The sequence below is a fragment of the Ammodytes marinus genome (genome assembly GCF_949987685.1).
Source record: "Ammodytes marinus genome assembly, chromosome: 19".
Lineage (NCBI taxonomy): Eukaryota > Metazoa > Chordata > Actinopteri > Uranoscopiformes > Ammodytidae > Ammodytes > Ammodytes marinus.
Genome location: NC_137223.1, coordinates 16,830,406 through 16,850,960, shown reverse-complemented (window position 1 = coordinate 16,850,960; position 20,555 = coordinate 16,830,406). Strand labels below are relative to the sequence as shown.

General features: G+C 42.5%; 1 protein-coding gene across 2 annotated transcripts; it reads left to right on the top strand.

The window, feature by feature from the left end:
• Nucleotides 1-16,499: 16,499 nt before the first annotated feature.
• On the top strand, nt 16,500-18,419 carry LOC307266136 (homeobox protein OTX2-A-like; the record flags this gene model as incomplete). Of its 2 annotated transcripts, none has more annotated exons than XM_080048072.1 (3): nt 16,500-16,796; nt 17,030-17,181; nt 17,790-18,419. In XM_080048072.1, the coding sequence occupies exons 1-3, from the start codon at nt 16,700-16,702 to the stop codon at nt 18,417-18,419; spliced, it is 879 nt and encodes a 292-aa protein (XP_079904198.1). In that variant the 5' UTR covers nt 16,500-16,699. The 2 variants fall into 2 exon arrangements, with proteins under 2 accessions (XP_079904198.1, XP_079904197.1); XM_080048071.1 differs by having other exon boundaries at nt 16,500-16,826.
• Nucleotides 18,420-20,555: the final 2,136 nt, after the last annotated feature.

The following is a 20,555-nucleotide window of genomic DNA, read 5'->3' as shown; positions in this document are numbered from 1 at the left end:
TTAAATTGTCCATATTTTCCCCCATTTTAGACACTCACACAAAACACTTGCAGTGTTGTTGTATCCAAAGACAAACCGTACGTGTGAGTTGTTGATGATTTTCAATGATCAACTAGATCACAGTTTTGGTTTTAATCCCCACATGAAAACACAAGACCAAAGAATAAGTCGGTCTGTTCAACCTATTCAGTCATGTACGTATATAAGGTTTGACAAAAAAAAAACCCTGCCTCCTCCTGCCGACTTTAACTAAACAAATATTTTTTTATTAAGGATATGTCTGTCTGTCTGTTGTTGTTTTCTATAGCTTCACATTGTTTTTACTTCTCCCCAAAATACTGGGTGCTGTGCTCTAAACTGAAAAAAGATTAAATGTATTGAGAATATTTTTGATTTTTTTTTTTTCAAATATAATCATGTTTCATAGGACAATAAAGAAAAAAAAAAGAGCTAGTGAAATTTCTCAGGAAATGATCTCAAGGACGACGACAACACAGTTTCTTATGTCTGCAGGGCGATGGAGCATGTCCTTGGGCTCAGGTTTACTCTGTTGGTTCCTGAAGCGTATCAATGCACCAATGCTATTTGGAAAATACATTGTGTAAACTTTCAAGCCTAATAGCGCTGCTCTAAACCTCCTATAGATGCAAGAAGACACAAAACGCTGCCATTGAGCCATAGTTTCTATTACATCATGTAAAGATAGGCTCCCTGTCCTACTTTCAACTGCATGAACATGTGTGTGCTGAATATGTGGAAAGAGTCCTATTTTGTCTGTAGACGTACGTTGCCGAGACGGAGCGATAGACAGGGAGAGAGACGGCCCCTTTTGAATGCTAAGCCTTGGGGCTGAGAACTCTCTGAAGAGCTGGAATCAGACATGCACAATCAGTTCCCCCTCTTCAAATCTCCTTTGCAGGCCTATCTACTTGAACAGGCTTCTCTTAATTACTTTCTCTATCACTTAGCGAGCTATGCCTGGGACTAGGAGCAGCAGCGTCTTGCCAGTGACACTTGGCTGGTTCAAACCCATATTTATGTATCTTCTTTCTCACAACCCCGGCCCCGAACACCTCCTCCTCTCACTCTACGCTGTTCTTTTCTCTCCATGGCTCTCACCATCCTGTCTCTACTCTTTTCCAAATATCTCCAGGGCGTCAGTTGCATCATGTGACTGGTGTGCTTGTGATTAGAGCAGTTGGCAACCATACTCATCACGAAGAAGAACCCAAAATACCTTGGAAAAAAAAGACAGCATGTGAAGAAGTATAAGGTCAGTAATGGAGCTCAGCAACACGACCCGGGCTGACAGTGACACCAAAATACCTTCCTCTATCCAAGATCTCTCTCCCCGTCTTTCTGTCAACTGAAACGGTCTCAGGGGCAGGAGGCCAAACTTTGGATATCATGTCCCCCTCCCCTCTCTCTCCATACTCCTCCCCGTCACATTGGCTCGATCCACTCCTATTTCTTATGTCTGGCGTCTGGTCCACTAGAGCTGTATTTAATTAGTTTCTGTTGGGTTAATTAGGGGCTAAAGTTAGGGGGTCGGACCACAACAAAAGCGGGTCAGGCAGGACGGATGCAGGTGCTTCTGCCAGATTCCACAGTTCTGATTTAGCAGCATCATTGTACTTGTTTGATTAATTTCATCATCAAATCAAATCAGTTTGATTTGTATAGATCACAAATAGACATTTGCCTCAGTGGGCATCACATTCCGTACAGTATGACACCCTCTGCACTTAGCTCAGCTAAGAAAAAACAAAAAAAAACTCGAACGGGAAATAATTGAGAAATCTCAGGGAGAGTGACAGAGGAAGGGATCCCTGTCCCAGGGCTGACATCATGCAATAGATGTCACGTGTACAGAAAAGAGCAATAGGAAATCACAAAGGAATACAATAATTGATTAAATGTTTACATGCAGATACTAAAATAAGATATGAATTGTGTGGATTCAGGAGGACTTCAGATGCTGCCAGAGGATGGACCTGATCCACACCGTCTCGTCTCCACCAACAGACAGACAACCAATGAGCGAGGCAAAGTGAACATAAGGAGTGAACAGGCATGAGCGTAAAAAGAGTACTATCCTGTTGAGCGATGAATTAATGCTGATGTGAGGCACTATCAGCAAGGTGAGAGTCCGATCCTTCGAGACATTTTTGTCTTTGCATTCTCCTAAATGGAACAGTCCTGTCTGATTACTTTCACGTCTTTCCCCCTCTCATATTATCCTGGCACTGACCGCCTACCTACTTCCGCTAAATTTCCATTTCCCTTCAGCAGTCAGTCTGGGTCTGCGGTATATTCACAGGTTTTTCTCAGCCAGATTTTTGGCTGTCCAATCAGCGAATAGAGGGAGCGGCTCAGAAGCCGGCGCATGACACGTCACGACCAAACGTTATGCGATTGGTTGGCAGATCCAGAGTGGCACTGGGCATATCCAATAGTTTTAAACTTCAACAGACACCAGCCTTCAAGTGAGTTAGCGTTTGTCAATTGAGCGATTCCAGACCTGTACAAATGAAATTAGGTACGATGGTCTGGTAGGACCAGGCTACTCTCATACTACACTGGCTGATCTAATGTATTGTGTGGGCAAGTGATGTCTTTGCCACTCCGTTTCCCCAGTAGCCATACAAGGCGCTGAGTTTTATGTTCTCATTCATATCCCTCCCGAACCTCAGTCCCTTTTTTCATCCAGCTATACCCTTTAGTTTTGCTTTGTGGGTTGGCCATGAAGAATGAAAGAAAGAAAAAACATGTGAGGAGGACTTCAAATGACCAATTGACAAGTGAAGTGAACATAAAACGGACCATTCAAGCCTGTGAAGAGAACATCAGTTGTTTAAATGCAGTGATCATGTAAATGAAAACGGCAGATGTGAGCCTAGAGAAGCATGAGGCTGCAGCACTTTGAAGGTTATACCTGGTTACCCATTGGACCTTCGATATACATTTACAATTTATTCATCAGAATATTTTTTAATTAGGCGTATGTCAATTATGCACTTGTTGCGACAAGCCAGAAAAGACACAATTTTGACCTTTTTATTCTTTTCTGTGGAGTTGAAGATGGACCAGATGAACTGATATGGGAGGAGAGAGAAGAGGAGGAGGAGGAGAGAGAGAGAGGGCATCTCTGGCATGGCTGGAGACCCTCAGTGTGTGAGGGTCCTGGGGCCCTTTAGACAGGCGCCAGCCCAGCAGGGAAGCAGAGACAATCACGCAGCACCAGATTCAATTCACAGAGATGGAGTGATGGAGGGAGACACAGAGGGGAGGCTTGAGGGAGGGGACTGGACAAAGCACGGTTGGGAAAGGTGGAGGACATGACAAGGAGAAAGAGTGGACGTGTTCAGGTAGAAAATGGAAAAAGAGCGGCGAATAGAAAGAGAGTTAGGTTGGAGAGGAGAAAAAAGACTGTGTAGCAAAAGGAGGTGAGGAAAAAAAGGAGTAAAAGGAAGAAAGAGACAGCGAGAGAGAGATAGTATATATTCCCTCTGTTACAGTCTTTATCACCAGCCCAGATCGTGGCGTATGAACAGTGATCCAAGTCAACCATCTGCTGAGGCTAGATAAGCCTGGGAGAGCTGGGTATTGAGCTGTCACTCACCGAGGAGCGGCGAAAAAAAGAAAGAGGAACAGAAGAGAAATAAAGACAGAACGAGAGATGGAGAGGGAGGGAGGGGTCCATGCAAGGTAGGAAAATTCAAAGGAGAAGATGTGTGCAGACTGGAGAGCATCCGTCTTGTAAGAGAAGGACTTAACGTCAAATAGATGTCCAGCCCTGTCCTGCCGGATCTGGAAATAATCCTTCAGCTAACGAGAAGGACAATAAAACCTCGCCATATTATTTGCTTTTTATTTTTATTCAACCAACACTCATGTACGCTCGTTCATGCACAGACACAAACTCTTTAACACACATCCACTCACATCATCACTCCTACTTACGCTTATGATGACACAAGGCTGTTTGTTGTTCATATTCTGTCACTAAGACACACATTCATAAACAAAATGGTTAGAAGAACAAAATCAAAGGCTCTTTTTATTTTTATAAGTAAATAACAAGAACACTCACAGTACAGTATCATATTACAAAAGTGTGTGCACGGGGGTTGTCTCAGTTGATTAGACACCTCTGGTGGTGAGGATCCCCAGAGTGGAAGATGGGTTACTATAGTTGATTAAGCCAATGTGTAGGTGATTAAGTTAAATCCCACTTAAACATACCCCTCTAAACCACTTACCGCGCAACTATGAATGACATTATCATCCTGCATATGTCTCAGAAGTTGAACATTCCAAAGTGGTTGATTTGTACCACAAATTGCCAAATTTTTTGTTTATCGTACATCGTAACACAGTTATATATTTTGTTGATGTGTGTTTTTATTTATAGTGTGATACTGTGGTAGTACAGGGGCGTGAATTAAGACTAGGATGGGAGGGGGGGTCAGGGCCGGGAGTAGTGGGGGTTAGGAGGGGATTAGCCGAGGCCAGTTGGATCATTTTACAGCCGGAGGACCCCCCCTCACCTTCTGCAGTCTCCCGGACAATGAGGATTAAACTCCTCTTGTTCCTCAACTCCGAAAAACGGCAGGACGACAAAGACACTATTCCTCCTGGGTCCCCATGACTGTGGCTGGGAGCTGAGCTGAGAAGGGAGGGAGAGAGGGAGGGAAGGAGGGAAGGAGTATAGAGGAGGAGGAGAGAGAGGGAGGCAGGAGGAGGATGAGGGGGGTCCATCATAAAATTAATCCCTTCACAGTTTCCTCTGGGTGCAAAGTGAGATATGAGGCAGACACGTCTAATGAAACGTTACAGTCATCTAAGGGCACGGCGATAAAAGCATATATTATACTAATGGAGCTCGTCATTAGTGCCACTATTAAGGGGATCGAGATGGCTGTAGGCCTGCTCTCCTTTGGTGATCGGCACGGAAGATTCATCGATACCAATAATAATACTTCCCACATCCTCCCATTTCAGTGCTAGTATTGCGTGGCAGTATTTAAGCTCCCTGGGTCAAGTGTTACTAGATTATGCTTGTGTTTGTAGTTCACAATAAGGGGAAATGGTTTGACATTTGGGAGAAATGCGACTTTACTTTTATGCCTAGAGTGAGATAAGAAGATTGATACCCCTCTCATGTCTACATCAAATATGAAGCTGCAGCCAGCAAACGGCTAGTTTATCTTAGCACAAAGACAAGAAGCAAGAGAAACAGCTAGCCTGGGTTTGTCCGAAGGGAACACAATTTGCCAACCAGCACCTCTAAAGCTCACTAATTAATACCTTGTACCTTGAAGTGTAAATACAACATGCAATGTTACAGAAGGTGAAGTACTGGGCTACCACAATGTGTCGTTTTTAGATGTTGGTTTACCAAGGACATAAGACAAAATGTGTAAATTAGTTAGCTTTAAAATGCTGGCAGGCAGAATTTTGAAGCTCTTCCCCCAGTTTATGCTGATTTAAACTAACAGGCTTCTGGCTGGTGCTTCAAATGACCTCACAAATATGCTACCGATCATCCCAATGTTGAAGTATTCTGATAAGTGAGGCATAGGCTAACTTTGCTACCATCAAACAAAAACAGGCTAGCTGTTACCCTCTGTTCCCAATCTTTATGCTAAACTAACCATATTTCTGCCTGTTTAGTTCCCAAGCTGTCAAACTGTTCCTTCAATATTACTATGTGTGACACAAATAGCGGCCACAGTGTATCACGTGACTTGGGCACCCAGTCAACCCAAAAAAAGTGCCCCAAACTTGGTAAATTAAAAGATTTATCATTTGTGGAAACCCAGGGTGGAGCAGTGTGTGATCATAGCCTAAGGCATGGAGATTAAGGATCCCGTTGCGGCAAAGTGTCCACCCTAGGACATACCGTTATAGTGGGCTCAATATGTGTCGGGCTTAGGGTAGGAGACAGTTTCCTTCAATGTATTCCTGAAACAACTAGTCTACTGTTGCTAGTGATAGAGGACAAAAGTATTTTTTTTATGTTGTGTTGCTGAGGAGGATCACATTTGCTGGTCAACGTCCAAGGGAGAGGGATGATAAAAGAGGAAGACAAAGGAAACAGAAGTCCACTGGTTTTAATCTGAGCAAAAAAACGAGGGAGTCAATATAGAAACGTGGAGAAGAGTGAAAGGGAGAACCGAGGAGGAGGGCGAGCAGCACAACAGAACCAGGGGGGAGTAAGAGGAGAGCAGAGAGCAGAGGAGGGGCCTTTCACAAACAAAAAAACACTCTCTTTTACTTATAGAGAGAAAAAAAGAGCAAAAGAAAAGCTTATTCTCGCCTCCTGGACGCAGTGTCAAACCCAATCAGTGTCTGGTCTGGCAGTGCTGCTCGTCTCCCAGGCACCGGCTCACAATGGAGGCCAGCCTCGGCCGACACACCTCTCACTTCCAATCTGCATCCTCCAGGACAGGCCTGAGAGCAGGGGGCTGCGGGGAGGGACGACAATGCACCTCAAATGTTCAAATTCTCATAAAAAAAATCCCAGTGTGGTGAGAATTGGATTAACTAGTAAAAGTAAAAAAAACTCTCCTCGAGCAGCTTTAGATCAGTTCATGTCGATTTGGACAGTTACTATCAGTTTTTATTGTGGAGAAGCCGGGGCAAGTGTGGCTTAGGATAAACTGCTTGGTGTGGGTAGTTATTGTTCTTAAAGATTTCCAATACAGGTGGAGATAATGGGACTTAGTGTCAGGGTGTATGTGCATAAAGCCAAACACAAACATGGATAAACTGATCCACGATTACAACGACCAACAATCCCTGAGCTGTGGCGTCCCGCGCTAATAAACGTGAGCAACAAGGCTTGATCCTTAAATTCCTCGCCACTCAAAAAAAAATTCTATGTTGAATAGACAGCCCCCTTAATCGCATTGTTGAGCAAATCCTGTATTAAAGGAAAGAGTTACTCTGCATTTATATTCCTGAAGACTTTAGTTAAGCCAGTGCCTCTGCCACTTTGCAGCGCGGGCTTCATCGAGCCCGAGTAAATCCGTCTCTCAATGGCGACTGGCTGAAGCCGAAGGGGCCATCTTTTTCACACGCTTCCTTACTAAACCCCCTCATACATCTCAGCTAGTGTTTACCCGTCACCAAACAATGGCTGGTTACTGGCAATTAAACAGCATTTTCCGAAGAATCCGTGGCACTGGTCTAATGGCATTACTGTTGGATGAGTCAATCCTTGAATAGTCAACAGGATTTTGCCTCTTACCAAGAAAATACTGCTTCATCGAATTACTCGTATTACATAGATTTACCCAAAGCTTATGATTCAGGGTTCACAGATTACTGCGCCTCTAAAGATGGCGGGAGAAAGGAGTGATAGGCCAGGAGCGCCATGACTCAAATGCCTCAAAGCAGGGCACCGCTGTCACTGGCACGCTGTTCCCTCATGAAGGCTGAAGCAGACCATGGATTTATCCAAAACCCTCTGCAGGTTTAGAGAGTTTTACAATTTACCTTCTTTTCTTTTGTCATTTTTTGTGATTCTCACTTTTACTTTAATATGAGATGATGCAAGTGCTCAAAGATGGTTTACACAACATTCCGCAGTCACACACACAAACACATACACCTACACACACAAACATATAGGAGCCAAACTGCACATTGTGCCCTCTGACCTTCAATGGGTCGAGTTGGGGTTGGGCAGCTCGGGGAACCGGGAAGACCGGCCAAGTCCATTATCTCACAATGAAGGGCTAATTACTGGGCCTGCAAGCCTCAAATCACACGGCAGCAGACTGCCTGTCTCTGTCCTCCGCTCACCCAACATCTTAATTGCTCTTTTATTCTCTCTCTGTTTTTACTGTGCCTCTCTCCCTGACTCACTCCCTCTCTCGCCTCAGCCATTTCACACATAAAAGCAAGATGCTAATTGCCTGCTATGGAAATATTGGGCCTGTGATTAGCCAAGCAGGAGGTTTGGCTGGCCTGTGTTTTTTTACCCCGGTCTGTGTGAGGGAGCGCGGAGCCAGCAAGCCAGGCAGCGTAAATATAGGAAACGGCATACGTCTTTGGTGAAAAGAAATTCTTTTTTTTTCGTTCACATGCAAGGCCGGATTGAAAGTGGGAGCGTTGTCATTGTGCTCCAGTGGCAAATTTTCAGACTTGCTATGGAAAATCCATTTGAACGAAATTACATGAAAATTAGTTAGTCGTTTTCAGGCAGAGTTGGAGTAATGTGTTCACTAGCATAGACATTATTATGAGACTAATTACTTTTCCCCCTCATAATTGAAATATCTGGACAAACATTTGGACTACTGTTAACCTGAGTTAAAGGTGGTCACAGTGATTCTGGAGAACGCTTGTTGTCAAAATCACTTTTCTGTTAAAATCAGTGAATATCTCCTCATGGTTCGCTACCTGTATGTACTGTGTGTACGCACTGTGCTAAAAAAACAACAAGCATTCACCATAATTGTTGAGTCCACCTTTAATAAAGAAAGAAAACCAGGGTTATAAAATGTACATAACAGGTTAGTGCACAAGATAAATTGACAAATTCACTTTTAATGTATTGTTTTTTTGTGTTATCCTTGATGAATAATGACCCAAATCCTCATTATGTTCTTCTCCCTGACCCTGACTTGTTATCTCCATCTGTAGGTAATTTTGTAATAATGGCCGCACATAATCATGTAACTAGACAACAAGGGTTAGTCTTAATAGACTCCATCTTGAGATGCATATACATATGGAAATGAGACCCAGTGGGGGATTTTGCTTCAGCCTATACTCCAGCTAGCTCATTTTCTGAACAATTATTTCTTCATACAAAAGATAGTTTTTCAGTGTTCCAGTATCTATTTCCAATTAGACAAACCAAGGTTACAGAGCATGTTAGAAGAGGAAGTAGGGGGAAAGAGGAGGGACAAGTTTTTAACCAACAAAATAAGAGTTTTTAAAAAATTAAGAAAAAGCCAAAAAGGGTATTTTTGAAGATGTGCTGATTTAGCTTCTGGGAGACTAAGAAGGTGCTACCTTTTCTCTTTCCTATTATAACGCCTCCTTGGTAATCTTAAACTCCTTTCCATACACTTCAGATGTTAGCAGGTTATTTTAGTAACTTTTCTCCATTCAGAGTCACCTGCCATTTGACCTCGGCCTTGTCCCAGTACCAAACCAAAGCTATTTGAGAACCTCGGGCGGATATTGAAATGTTCTTTCAGACACTTTTCTCTTTGCACTTGTCCCCCGGGTGCTTTGTCCAAGACATTGGAAAAGATGGAGACAGGAGAGAGCCTGCATGGTTTTCCCGGCGATGGGAGCCGTGAAGTGTTTGGCCAGAGCAGGGATTGGTGGTGGCGATGGTCGTGGCGGGGGGAAGGTTCGGGGGCCAAGAGGGGTGCAGGTCGGCTGTTCAAAGGCTGGCTTTTTGCATTGTTGGTCAGTTGGGGATTAAAGTCCTCTGTGCAGCCGAATAGCCCCTCTAATTAAAAAGGATAAGAAGGCAGAAAAATAGCGAGAGGCACGGGAGGAAGCAAAGAGAGAGGGAGAGGGGAGAGCAAATTTGCAGAGAAAAGAAAGGAAAGAAAAACTGTTTTCAGTGTCACTCCTGCAGCCGGGCCCGTCGATTCAGACTGGATTAACTTTACACTCCTCCTCCCTACTTCTTCCTGTCACTCTCTCCACAAATCTCTTTCTGTTATTCATTCCTATCTTGCAATTTTCAAACTTTGTTCCCCGCAGGCATTATATATACTTTAAAGTACAGTTATACAATGGATTCAAAGCATTTAGCTGCACACTTCAAAACACTACATTTTACAGTATATTTTGGGGGTGTGGGGGGTTGTAATCTCTTTGCAAAACCTTGAGTAGTTGCAGCTGTAGACTATATAGTAGCTCTGCCATTGAAAAAAACAAAACATTTTCAACAACATTTTTGTGTGTGTGTGTGTGTGTGTGTGTGTGTGTGTGTGTGTGTTCTGCTCCGTATTTGCAGTCATCAGAATGTGAATAGAGGGGTTGTGTGCTGTGCCCCAGATGCTGGCTGACAGTAGGTGGGCTGTTTGCCGTGGGGATGCCAGGTTGTGTTTTTGTTTGGCCCTCCTCTGTCCCGCCTGCCTCCCTCCCTTCGCCCGGTGGGGGGTCCAGGGCTCCCGGGGCCGGTCCCTGCTGACCAATACCCAGGTATGATGCCTCTCAGTTTGGCTAACACTAGCCGCAGGCCGTGGGAGGTTAACGAGGTACCAGCAGGAACAAGACATTCAACCCTCCCATGAGCAAACCAAAAGTGGTGGGTGTCACTCAATGAAGCGCATGAATATGATATGATGTCAACCAGGCAGTAGGGGGTTAAATGTAAATAATAGTAAAACACACTGATACTCCGCTAACAAATACAAATTCTCCACCAAGTAATTTTAATAGCTTAGTTTCTCAGACCAGATGTTTATGCCTGTCACACTATCAACTGTATTGCAGCACCTAGTTTTATTCAGCTTTCCTCTGCCAGAAACTGTGCATGCAGTAAAGAGATAGTACTTTGAAGTGCTCTTGTGACTGACTAGTGATAGCATGTTCGTGGCTGTCTAACAAGTTACCTCTTCAGTTAGGGTAGTTAACTAGAAAATATGTCTCTCGGATAAACTGTTACTTTATTGTCTCATCTAACTAACAATATAGCTAACTCTTTCACTAAACTTAATGTTGATTTACAACTCTGAGAACAAAAAAGCTGGGGGGAGTAAATAGAGAAAAAGAGGGCTTGGATTAGTAGATTGACCATATCTTGAAACCAACAGGGACCCTTAAGTTTAGACAACCGCACATTCATGCATGCATACCTGCTGGCGTTCATGCACACAACGTGGAAAGGAATGCAATTCAGGGCTAAGCACACCTTTCGAGCACACCTTTCCACACCATGGAATGCAGTATTTTAATTGCCAACTTTACAAAAAAAGCTCCTGGAGCTCTTCTCTAGAGAAGACCAACTTTATGACAGGTAACCAGCAGACAGGTTCCGTCAGAAAGAGTGTCTTAGCCTATGACGCTTGCTTATGAGTCATAGGCTGCATTCAGGCCAAATCAGGCAAAACACTGCAGGTTTCTACTTTTCTCACTGCAACCTTCTGCCTTTTCTCTTCAGCAAGTTGCAGCAGCACAGACCACCACAGCCAAAATGGACAGGCCTCATTCAAATTAATGAGAGAAACCTGTGTTTTGAACGCACCACCTTATTTGGTGTGAATACAGCCATAGGCAGGCAAAAGCCTTAAAAATGACATTGATTTAGCCTATACAGACAAATCAGTTTAGAATTCAGAGGTGTGGTGCATTGTTTTGTTTTTTTATATTCGGTTAGGTAATAATGAATGGGAGAGAACCTGATAAATGTCCATGTTAGTGATGAAAAACAAGTATATACGATTAGAATTAGAATTTCAGTTATATAACCGGAAGAAGTTGGCAGTGAATGTTGGACAATGTTGTGACTGACAAGAGCTAGCGTATCCCTTGTTTTCTCACGTCTTAGCTAGCTACAGGTTCAAAGACTCTGACAAATCTTTTTTTTTTAGATGGAGAACTAAGAACTGACACTTTGATAAGAAAAGAAAAAAAATTATTACATCTGTTTTTCGCAGAAACACCTGTTGTGCGAAGCTCATTTTGACTCTTCTGATACAGTAATTAAATATCCACTGACGCTCACTTCTGTTTTGCCGCACAATCATCAATAAATATACACGGCTTCCACCGCCGTGCCTATCAATAAATCCATCAATATGAGTTCGGAAGTGCAGATGGCAAAAAGCAACCATAATATCCAATACAGGGTTGGTGTGTGTAACAGATGGGCTGGGTTGAGTGGGCCAAGTCATTGATTTGACCTTGAAATGGATGGCTGAGGTGAAACAGTTGGTCAAAATAATATGCATACTAACATGATGAGATAGATAGATAGATAGATAGATAGATAGATAGATAGATAGATAGATAGATAGATAGATAGATAGATAGATAGATAGATAGATAGATAGATAGATAGATAGATAGATAGATAGATAGATAGATAGATAGATAGATAGATAGATAGATAGATAGATAGATAGATTAAATTAGCAAGGTTATGAGCAGCATTTAGGCTAACTATTTTCCAGAAAGAAGCCACTTTGAGATATATCAATAGCTTATCCATATTTCATCTCATTATTATGGATTTAGAAGAAGATTTTAAAGATAAAATCCCATCGCCACAAAGGTTTCTTTGGATTTGTGCTATCATTTATGTTCTGTAACCAATTGGGAGTGAACAAAAGGCTGCAGGAGGAGAGGGGAGGCAGCACACCGTCCCCATGCCAGCCAGTCTTACCCGGTGCACTGTGAAAGAGTGGTATCTCAGTCCCACGATTCTTAGCCTTCAATTCGTCTCCCTAACAGCAGGAGAAGCCGTGACTTTGTCAATTGGCCCGGAGACAGGGGGAGGGCATATTGCCACAGACATTAACAAGCTCCTTCACCTTTTTTAATATATACTACCAAGGCCCCGTTTAGCTGAAATGCTCCCCAGGGCTATTAGATATTTTCAGATGAATTATATATCAGAGCTGAAGATGAAAGGACTCTGCGTGAGCCAAGAACATAGCTCTGGGACAACAAGGGGACCAGATAGTTAAGCACCGGTTAGGCTGTTTGTTTGACTATGATCTCTAAGGGGAAATGTGAGAACTACGCTCATTGTAAAACGCTTTTACTCCTTTAATGACCTAGACGGGATCCCAATAATAACAAAATACCATTTACCCCCCCCAATGTCTCACCATATAAGTTCCTTATTGACAACTCTTGTGCCAATGTACACCTATACCAATAATCTTAAAACTGAAATATTCCATCAATAGGCTACTGTAAGTGTTGTTATCAGCTACAGTCTGTAATTAAAAAAAAGGTTGTATTGATTTTAGTCTTGCCTAACAACCCAGCAGCCTCACAGTCTGTTCATCTGGCATGTAGGCCTAGACTCCTAATTAGTTTTCTAACCTGCTGCTTGTTTGGGAGCTTCAATCGGCCCCTTCAGTCTGTGCTGATGAGGCCCACGTTTAAAAAGAATAATAACCATTTTTACACTGGAATGGAGCACTATATTGATAATCCAGCAAAAAAAAATGCCCACAAATTGAGGTGTATTGGGTGAAGGGTGATGTTAAAGTGTAAAATAATATTTCAAGTGATTTGTGGTGTAACCCAGAAAATAACGCTAAATGGACAACACAAGGTTGTTTCTCTCTCTCTCTCTCTCTCTCTCTCTCTCTCTCTCTCTCTCTCTCTCTCTCTCTCTCTCTCTCTCTCTCTCTCTCTCTCTTTAACAACATAAAATTAAAAAAGAATAGTGGTGGTGCTGGGCTTCACGGGCCACCATCCCCCCCCACCCCTTTAAATCTCCTTTACAGGGTTACATAGAATCAGACCGTGACCGATCCCCAAGAAGTTATTTCCACTTCAACAAAACACAGCTTCAGTTTTGCTTTCTCGGCTTATTTTGACAATGCAATGTGCGAGGCTGAGACTGAAACCTGCTGGTACTTATGTGAGCTCTATTTTTGTACTTTATTTTTTATAATCAAAATGAATTGTTCACCACTCTGCTCCGTGCAGGTGCTGGGCTCTGATTGGCTATTCTCGGCCAATACACTACACATATGGACCTCTCTACACACTTGGTCTGCGGCTGAAAATGAAATAGCCTAGCTTAGATAGAAGTAGGCTATGTCTATTATACGTTTTTTGTGTTTGAAATGATAAATTGTCGGTGACTCAATACAGTGAAGGGTGAGAATACAGTGGAGCTGAGTTGCTCCCACTATAGGCCTTTTTTTTTTACTCCAGCTGCTGCATCCTTTCACAACCTCTACCCATCATATTTTTCTCTCATTTCCATTGGCTGCTTAAATCCCTCGCATTCTCCCTCTCTCCCCATAAAAACCGAACATCTCTTGTTATCCGCATCCAAAACGCTTTACCCGCGAAGAAACTAAGCAAAGCCGCTTGATAGTGCGCAGAGAAAGGCATTTTAAAAAACACACAATTTTCAATAGAAGTAAGTGGCTTATTTAACTTTCGCTGTCTATATGGGATTTTTTTTCTTTCTTTTTGTAAATCGAATTAATAATTGAGAAATTTGTTTTTCGCCGCGTGCGATGGAAATGTATACGTTTCCTATAGGGAGATAATTGGGTAGGCGTGCACGGAGAGGAAACTTCGCTGCCTCTCGCCGCTGTGGGGCTGCATGCTAGGAGAACAAGGGGCATTCAACCGATTAATAGCAGCCCACAACTTCACATAATACACTCTAACTGCTGGACGTTTGACTGTAGACTGTGGGGGTATTATTCAGGCACGGAGGGGAAGGAGGGTTAACCCTCAAAGTCAAGTTCTAAGTGCAGAGTTACGCATTCAGTTATTAATACATTTCATAGTATAATCTACTGAAATCAAGTCTTTAAAAAAGGTGGTTAATGGTTAATTTTTTTTTTGTTTAAAATGGTTTGTGCCAATTTGCATAAAAGCAATACAATATTTTTATTTAGGCCTATTACGAAACAAATTATGGAAAACTTTTGGAAAATATTGAAACAAAACTTCCCAAAGCCTAATGCAACTTAATATTATGATTATTAATAATAATCATAATAATAATCATAATAACAATAATGATAATTACAATTTTGAAAGACTGCATTAACGTGCATACATGTGTCTGTTTGGGAAAGTGAGTTGCATGGTTGGTTGAGTTGGGGTTTGTGGGGGGGTGTGTGTGTGTGTGTGTGTGGGGGGGGGGGGGGGTTGTCTGGCAGTCAGCTGGTCTGATAAATACAATGCCATGCTTTGTTTTATTTTCGTGACGCAGAAAATTAAGGAGGCCTGAATGCGGAGTCGTGGCTGGCGTCCTGTAATCAGGCCAGCGCGTGCCGTACGGATTATCTCGTTAATTTCTTACAGAAAGAAGGAGAGAGAGAAAAAAAACTCTTGCATCCCATAATAATTAATGGCCGGTCAGGCTATTTATTATTAAACGTAGATGTGGAGCAACCGGTGGGTCGGTGGTGGAAAAAAAAAGTGACAGATTGACCGTAGGAGTGGCCGTTATTGGCTCTATTTAAAACGAGGGGTCCGGTTAGAAAGAGGACCACCCCGGGGTCCTGGGAACTTTGGGCTACAGGTAGGTGTCACTGGAAAACGTTAAGAGACAGCAACATATGGTATCGACTAATTAGCTAAAACTAATTAAGGTAGGCCTATATTAAATGTGTTGTGTTTTGAATATTGTATTTATGGTTACTAGGCTGTATCTTTAATTCTCAAATTAATATAGCCTAATTGAATTGACACATTTAATCTCATCTGTTTACATGTTCTTCTTAAATGTAGGCCTACACATTTGTCTCACAAATCATTCATTCATGTAGTGACCGGATTCAATTTATCAGTGGTATTGGTAAAATTAGTTAAAGTTTCTTCATTTGTCAATTAACACACACATGTAGATGGATAGTATATCGATGATTTGTAAATGTATAAGCTATTTAGGAGGATTTTTTTTAAATTTTAAATATTATTGTGCTATTTGTCTGAAGTGCAGCCATCTGAAGATTTTAACAGCTTTCGTTTAGATAATCCTGTCAGGCAGAATGATATAATGAAAAAACATTTATTTTAATGAAGAATATTTTTCCTTCTCCATGCTACCCGTAGTAAAGAAAATGTAGTGGGCCATCTCCTTGTTTGTTCAGATCAAGATTAAGTACTCCTCTCTAATCAACACTTCTCGAGGGTCTCACCTTCCAAATCTAATTACCGGGGGCGATTCATTAGGAGAGGAGGGGGAATCGCCCCGAGGAGTGGCAATAATACATGTCAGAATTCACTTTAGGGAATGCCTCCATGTTTCTAATTATTTGCCGAAGTTGTCCTTCGTATTATAATTTCGTACATTTGAATGTACAAGGGTTTTATAGGAAACAAACAATGGGTCCTGAGATATAGAAATGAAGATGCTCAATTGTATTTGAATGGGCGCTCAGTTTGCAGTATTGGCTTCTTTGTTTGTTCCCTAAAGTCTTTTGTTATCAGCATTACTTATCGGTCAACAGTGGGCTTTGTTTCTGCAAATGGCCCCCCAATCAGCTGTCTATTTAGCTTCACCTAACCTGTGGGTATATGCTAATTGAGAGCCCGGTTGGGGCTCAACGAGTGTGCGCATTTTAACGACAATGTTTTGTTTTGGTGGTAAGAAGAGAAGAGGAGTGTGTTTGGGGGTTTTGATAAGGGGCGTGGTTATAGTAGCAGTTAGTGTGTTTGTGTGTGTGTGGGGAGGGGGGGCAGGATGGCGTAAACGCATGTCAGCCAGACAGAAGTATCCTCTGTACGTAACGGAAGGGACAGCTGGGGGTCTCTGCTCGGCTTTAAGAGCCCTGCCAGTCCGAGGACGCCCACTTCTTTAAAGCCACTGCGGTGCGTAAAGGCTGCGCGTAAAAATCCAGCGGACGCTTAAACAACATTCCTGTTTCTTGTCCTATCTCAGGTTGATCTGGGCGAGGTGAAATAGGCTACTCAACGGAGAAGCAAGAGGAATAAAAGCCTAATTTCTGACACCATTTTTCCCCCGCATTTCTTCTCACCGGTGGCCCATCGTCAGACCGCCAGCATGATGTCCTATTTGAAGCAGCCGCCGTACACGGTGAACGGAATGAGCCTATCTGCCTCAGGAGTGGACCTGCTACATCCGTCAGTGGGATACCACGGTAATATACCTCACACTCATGTAGCTATAAGTAAATAACTTAAAATCTGTCCATACTTGTTCATGTTTGTCCATGTTTAAATACCGATCGATTAATGGGCTTTTTCAATGTTTTATTGTAACCTTTTACGTCTATTTCCACTAGTAAAGACTGTTAAAGTCAAATAGGCCTACTGTATTGGACTTATTTGTTATTTAGTTAACTGATTCCATGTTTCTCCATCTTCTCATCAGGGACCCCTCGCAAGCAGAGGAGAGAGAGGACGACCTTCACTCGGGCCCAGCTCGACGTGCTGGAGAACCTGTTCGGCAAGACTCGGTATCCCGACATCTTTATGAGAGAGGAGATGGCCTTAAAGATCAACCTGCCTGAGTCCCGAGTGCAGGTGAGTCAGACGCAATCACCTTAACCACACGGTTAGACTATTCGTGGTAGCAGCTCGATAATTGGCGTGACGTGTCTAGGCGAGACTAGACCGACCACTTCAGGGAAAAGTGTCATTTTCATTGTTAGTGCTGCTGATGCTGTGCTGGATAAGAGTCACTTCTTGAGACGATATTTGGTCGTTTTCGATCATTTATTCTCTATCTTAACCTAAACTCACTGTAGCCTAAAAGTAACCAATCTTTAGGCTATTTTAAAAACAAAGTGTAGATAGGCCTAGATTGTCAAAATATAGTTTATTTAAGCAGGCCTGTGTAGGCTTATGCTCTATATTCACTTGTGTTATTATTTTTTCTCTGTATGTGTTGAAGGCCTACTTCTGCATATTTAATTGCCCTACAGCGTTTGAAAAAAACATCTTCAATATTTGTGTCTGATGATTTGCTTTTGTGGTGACTTAAATATTTAATTTACGCATTTATCTTTTTATCTTCAATTTAACATTACGCTGCAGTGTTGCGCAATGCCTTTCATATCTTAACAACAAGTTGTAGACTATAATGTGTAGCTAAATTCAATGGCCTAAATGTCCAAACATTTTCCCTCCAGGTATGGTTCAAAAACAGACGAGCCAAACATCGCCAGCAGGCCCAGCAAACCCAGAGTGGTGTGCAGAACAAGGCTGTCAGCAAGCCGATGAAAAAGAAAGGTTCTCCGGTCAGAGAGGCCAGCTCAGAGAGCGGAGGCAGCGGGCAGTTCACACCGCCCTCGACCACCTCCATCCCGCCTGTGAGCAGCAGCGCCGCGCCGGTGTCTATCTGGAGCCCGGCCTCCATCTCCCCGCTCTCCGACCCTCTGTCTACCTCCTCCTCCTCCTGCATGCAGCGCTCTTATCCCATGACCTACACCCAGGCGTCGGGCTACAACCACCAGGGCTACACGGGCTCCTCGTCCTACTTCACCGGCATGGACTGCGGCTCCTACCTTTCGCCTATGCACCACCAGCTGTCCGCAGCGGGCTCTGCCATGAGCCCCATGAGCGGCAACGGGGTGTCCAGCCACTTGAGCCCCGCATCTTCCCTCTCCTCGTCGGCTTACGGGGCGGCGGGGATGGGCTTCAGCGGCCCCGTAGACTGCCTGGACTATAAGGACCAGACAGCCTCCTCGTGGAAGCTCAATTTCAACGCGGACTGTTTGGATTACAAAGACCAAGCAGCGTGGAAATTTCAAGTGTTGTGAAGGGGGGAAGAGAACTAAAGGGACAACTCTAGCAAACAGGTAAATGGGCTATAATAAACCCACGTTTGAGAGCAGCAAAGTGCAGCGTTCCTCCAAGACTATACACTACGGAACCCAACTTCTACCTCGGGCAGAGCTGGAAAAGGACCGCCAGCCGGTTGTCTCATTGTTGGGTTAATTTATTGAACATTCAGACTGACTTTACTCCCCAACTTTGATCAAGGACACGGAACAAATGTGGTGACCGAAAGGAAAAAATGATCAAAAGACCTAAAGATCTACGCCTAAATTGGCTGAGTTTGAGGAATAGGTCAGGTTTTCTTCTAAGCTCCTTAAAAACTCCCCTCTCTCTTTTTTTTGTATTAGGTTGGCACGCTGAAGGGCCCCTTTGATCAAAGCATTGTGCACGAACGTGTGTGTGAGTGTATGTGTGTGTGAGAGAGAGAGCGAGAGAGAGCTCTGACATGAACCTGGATGCACTATTAATTTATGAGAAATGTGTTTAAAACTAGTTACAAGAGACAATCAGACCGTTAATGTGCTCATGAAATGTCCCTTGTGTGTTTCTGAATTACTTCCCCATGTGTTAGATTTCTTATGTTTTCTTTTTTTTTAAATTGTGATTCTTTGTACTACCTGTATGCAAGTTTGCTTCGCGCCATTCATGCGCGCACAAACGCCTGCTGGGAATTTGATAGATTTATTCTCGTTTGTTAAATGATAAATTATTGTTATTATAAGGACTTGTTAGTTAAGTGATACATAGGGGGCAGGGTAAATCAAGCCAGCAGCATGTAAAGTGCGGTGAGAAGGCCACAAACACTACAATAAAAATAAAGACCACTTGACCTGACCCAAACACTGTCTGCATGCGTTTATCCATCTTCATCTCCTGTGTTTGTTTCTGCGCATGACGCAACACATCAAGCATCTCAATTTACCCACATGTTTATTTAGGCCTTTCACTATATATTTTACATGCAACACTTCAAAGTTATTGCATTAAAAGTGTCAGTAGTGAAAAATGTAAATTTTTGTAGAAAATTGTGAAATATTTGAATCATGATGATCGACAATATGTAATTTTAATTTACAACTATATATATATTTTATACTGCCATCACCTGAGTCCAAGATTTCTGCCCAGGATGGGAGGTATGTGAGCAATGGGAGAGCTATGTTAATCCCGTCTCGTAAAGAGGATAATCCAACATTTTCATTGACAGCTGCTCTTTGTTTCAGGTCGAACGGTTCAGTCCGGCCAGTTCAAAGGCAGAACTGAGCGAAATGAGTTCTGGAAAACACGAGTTTAAAGACGGGGGTTACAGAATAGCAGGAGAGAGGGAATGTGGATAGGCTCCATTAATTAGGCTATTTCATAAAAATACCTAGAAAATATAAATAAAAACAACCATAGTTTCTATCAATGATGGATGGTTGTACTAAAACTTTTTGTTAGTCTTTATGAGATTAATTTAATTTTTGCGTTGCTGATGATCTTTATTTGTGATAGATAATAGGCCTACAACAAGTCATATATTTTAGGGATTGTGAATAAATCCTGTACTGCCCACATGGAGTTGTGTGGACATGCAGCCTGTTTATTTATTTTATTTTATTTTATTTTATTTATCCTTTATTTAACCAGGTTAGTCTCATTGAGATTAAAATCTCTTTTACAAGAGAGACCTGGCCAAGATGGACAGCAGAACACAGTTACACATAAAACACAATATAACGTTAAAGGGGGTTTAATAACATAATAGGCCTATATTAGCCCGAGCAGGTCCAGGAGCTCGTGCATGGATTAAGGATGAAGGAAGGGGGCTCGTGCTATCGGTCTAATTAAGATGTCAAGAGAGGCTTCTTATACCGCCACAGTGACTTTTTGCTGCCGGTGAAGAGCTTTGTTGCCCATTTGACCCCTAATTAAAACTGAATAACACACATCAACTCACTGTTATAAACTCTGTTAAACATCTATACTTTGAACACATATAGAAACATATGTTTATTTTAATGGATGATAAGGTATAAATGATAGGTTAAAGGTCTTATCCTTAAGGACAAATAAATAAAGCAAAGTTAAAAAGGCTATTTAAGAAATACACTTTTTTTGTGAGAAGTAATGCGAGT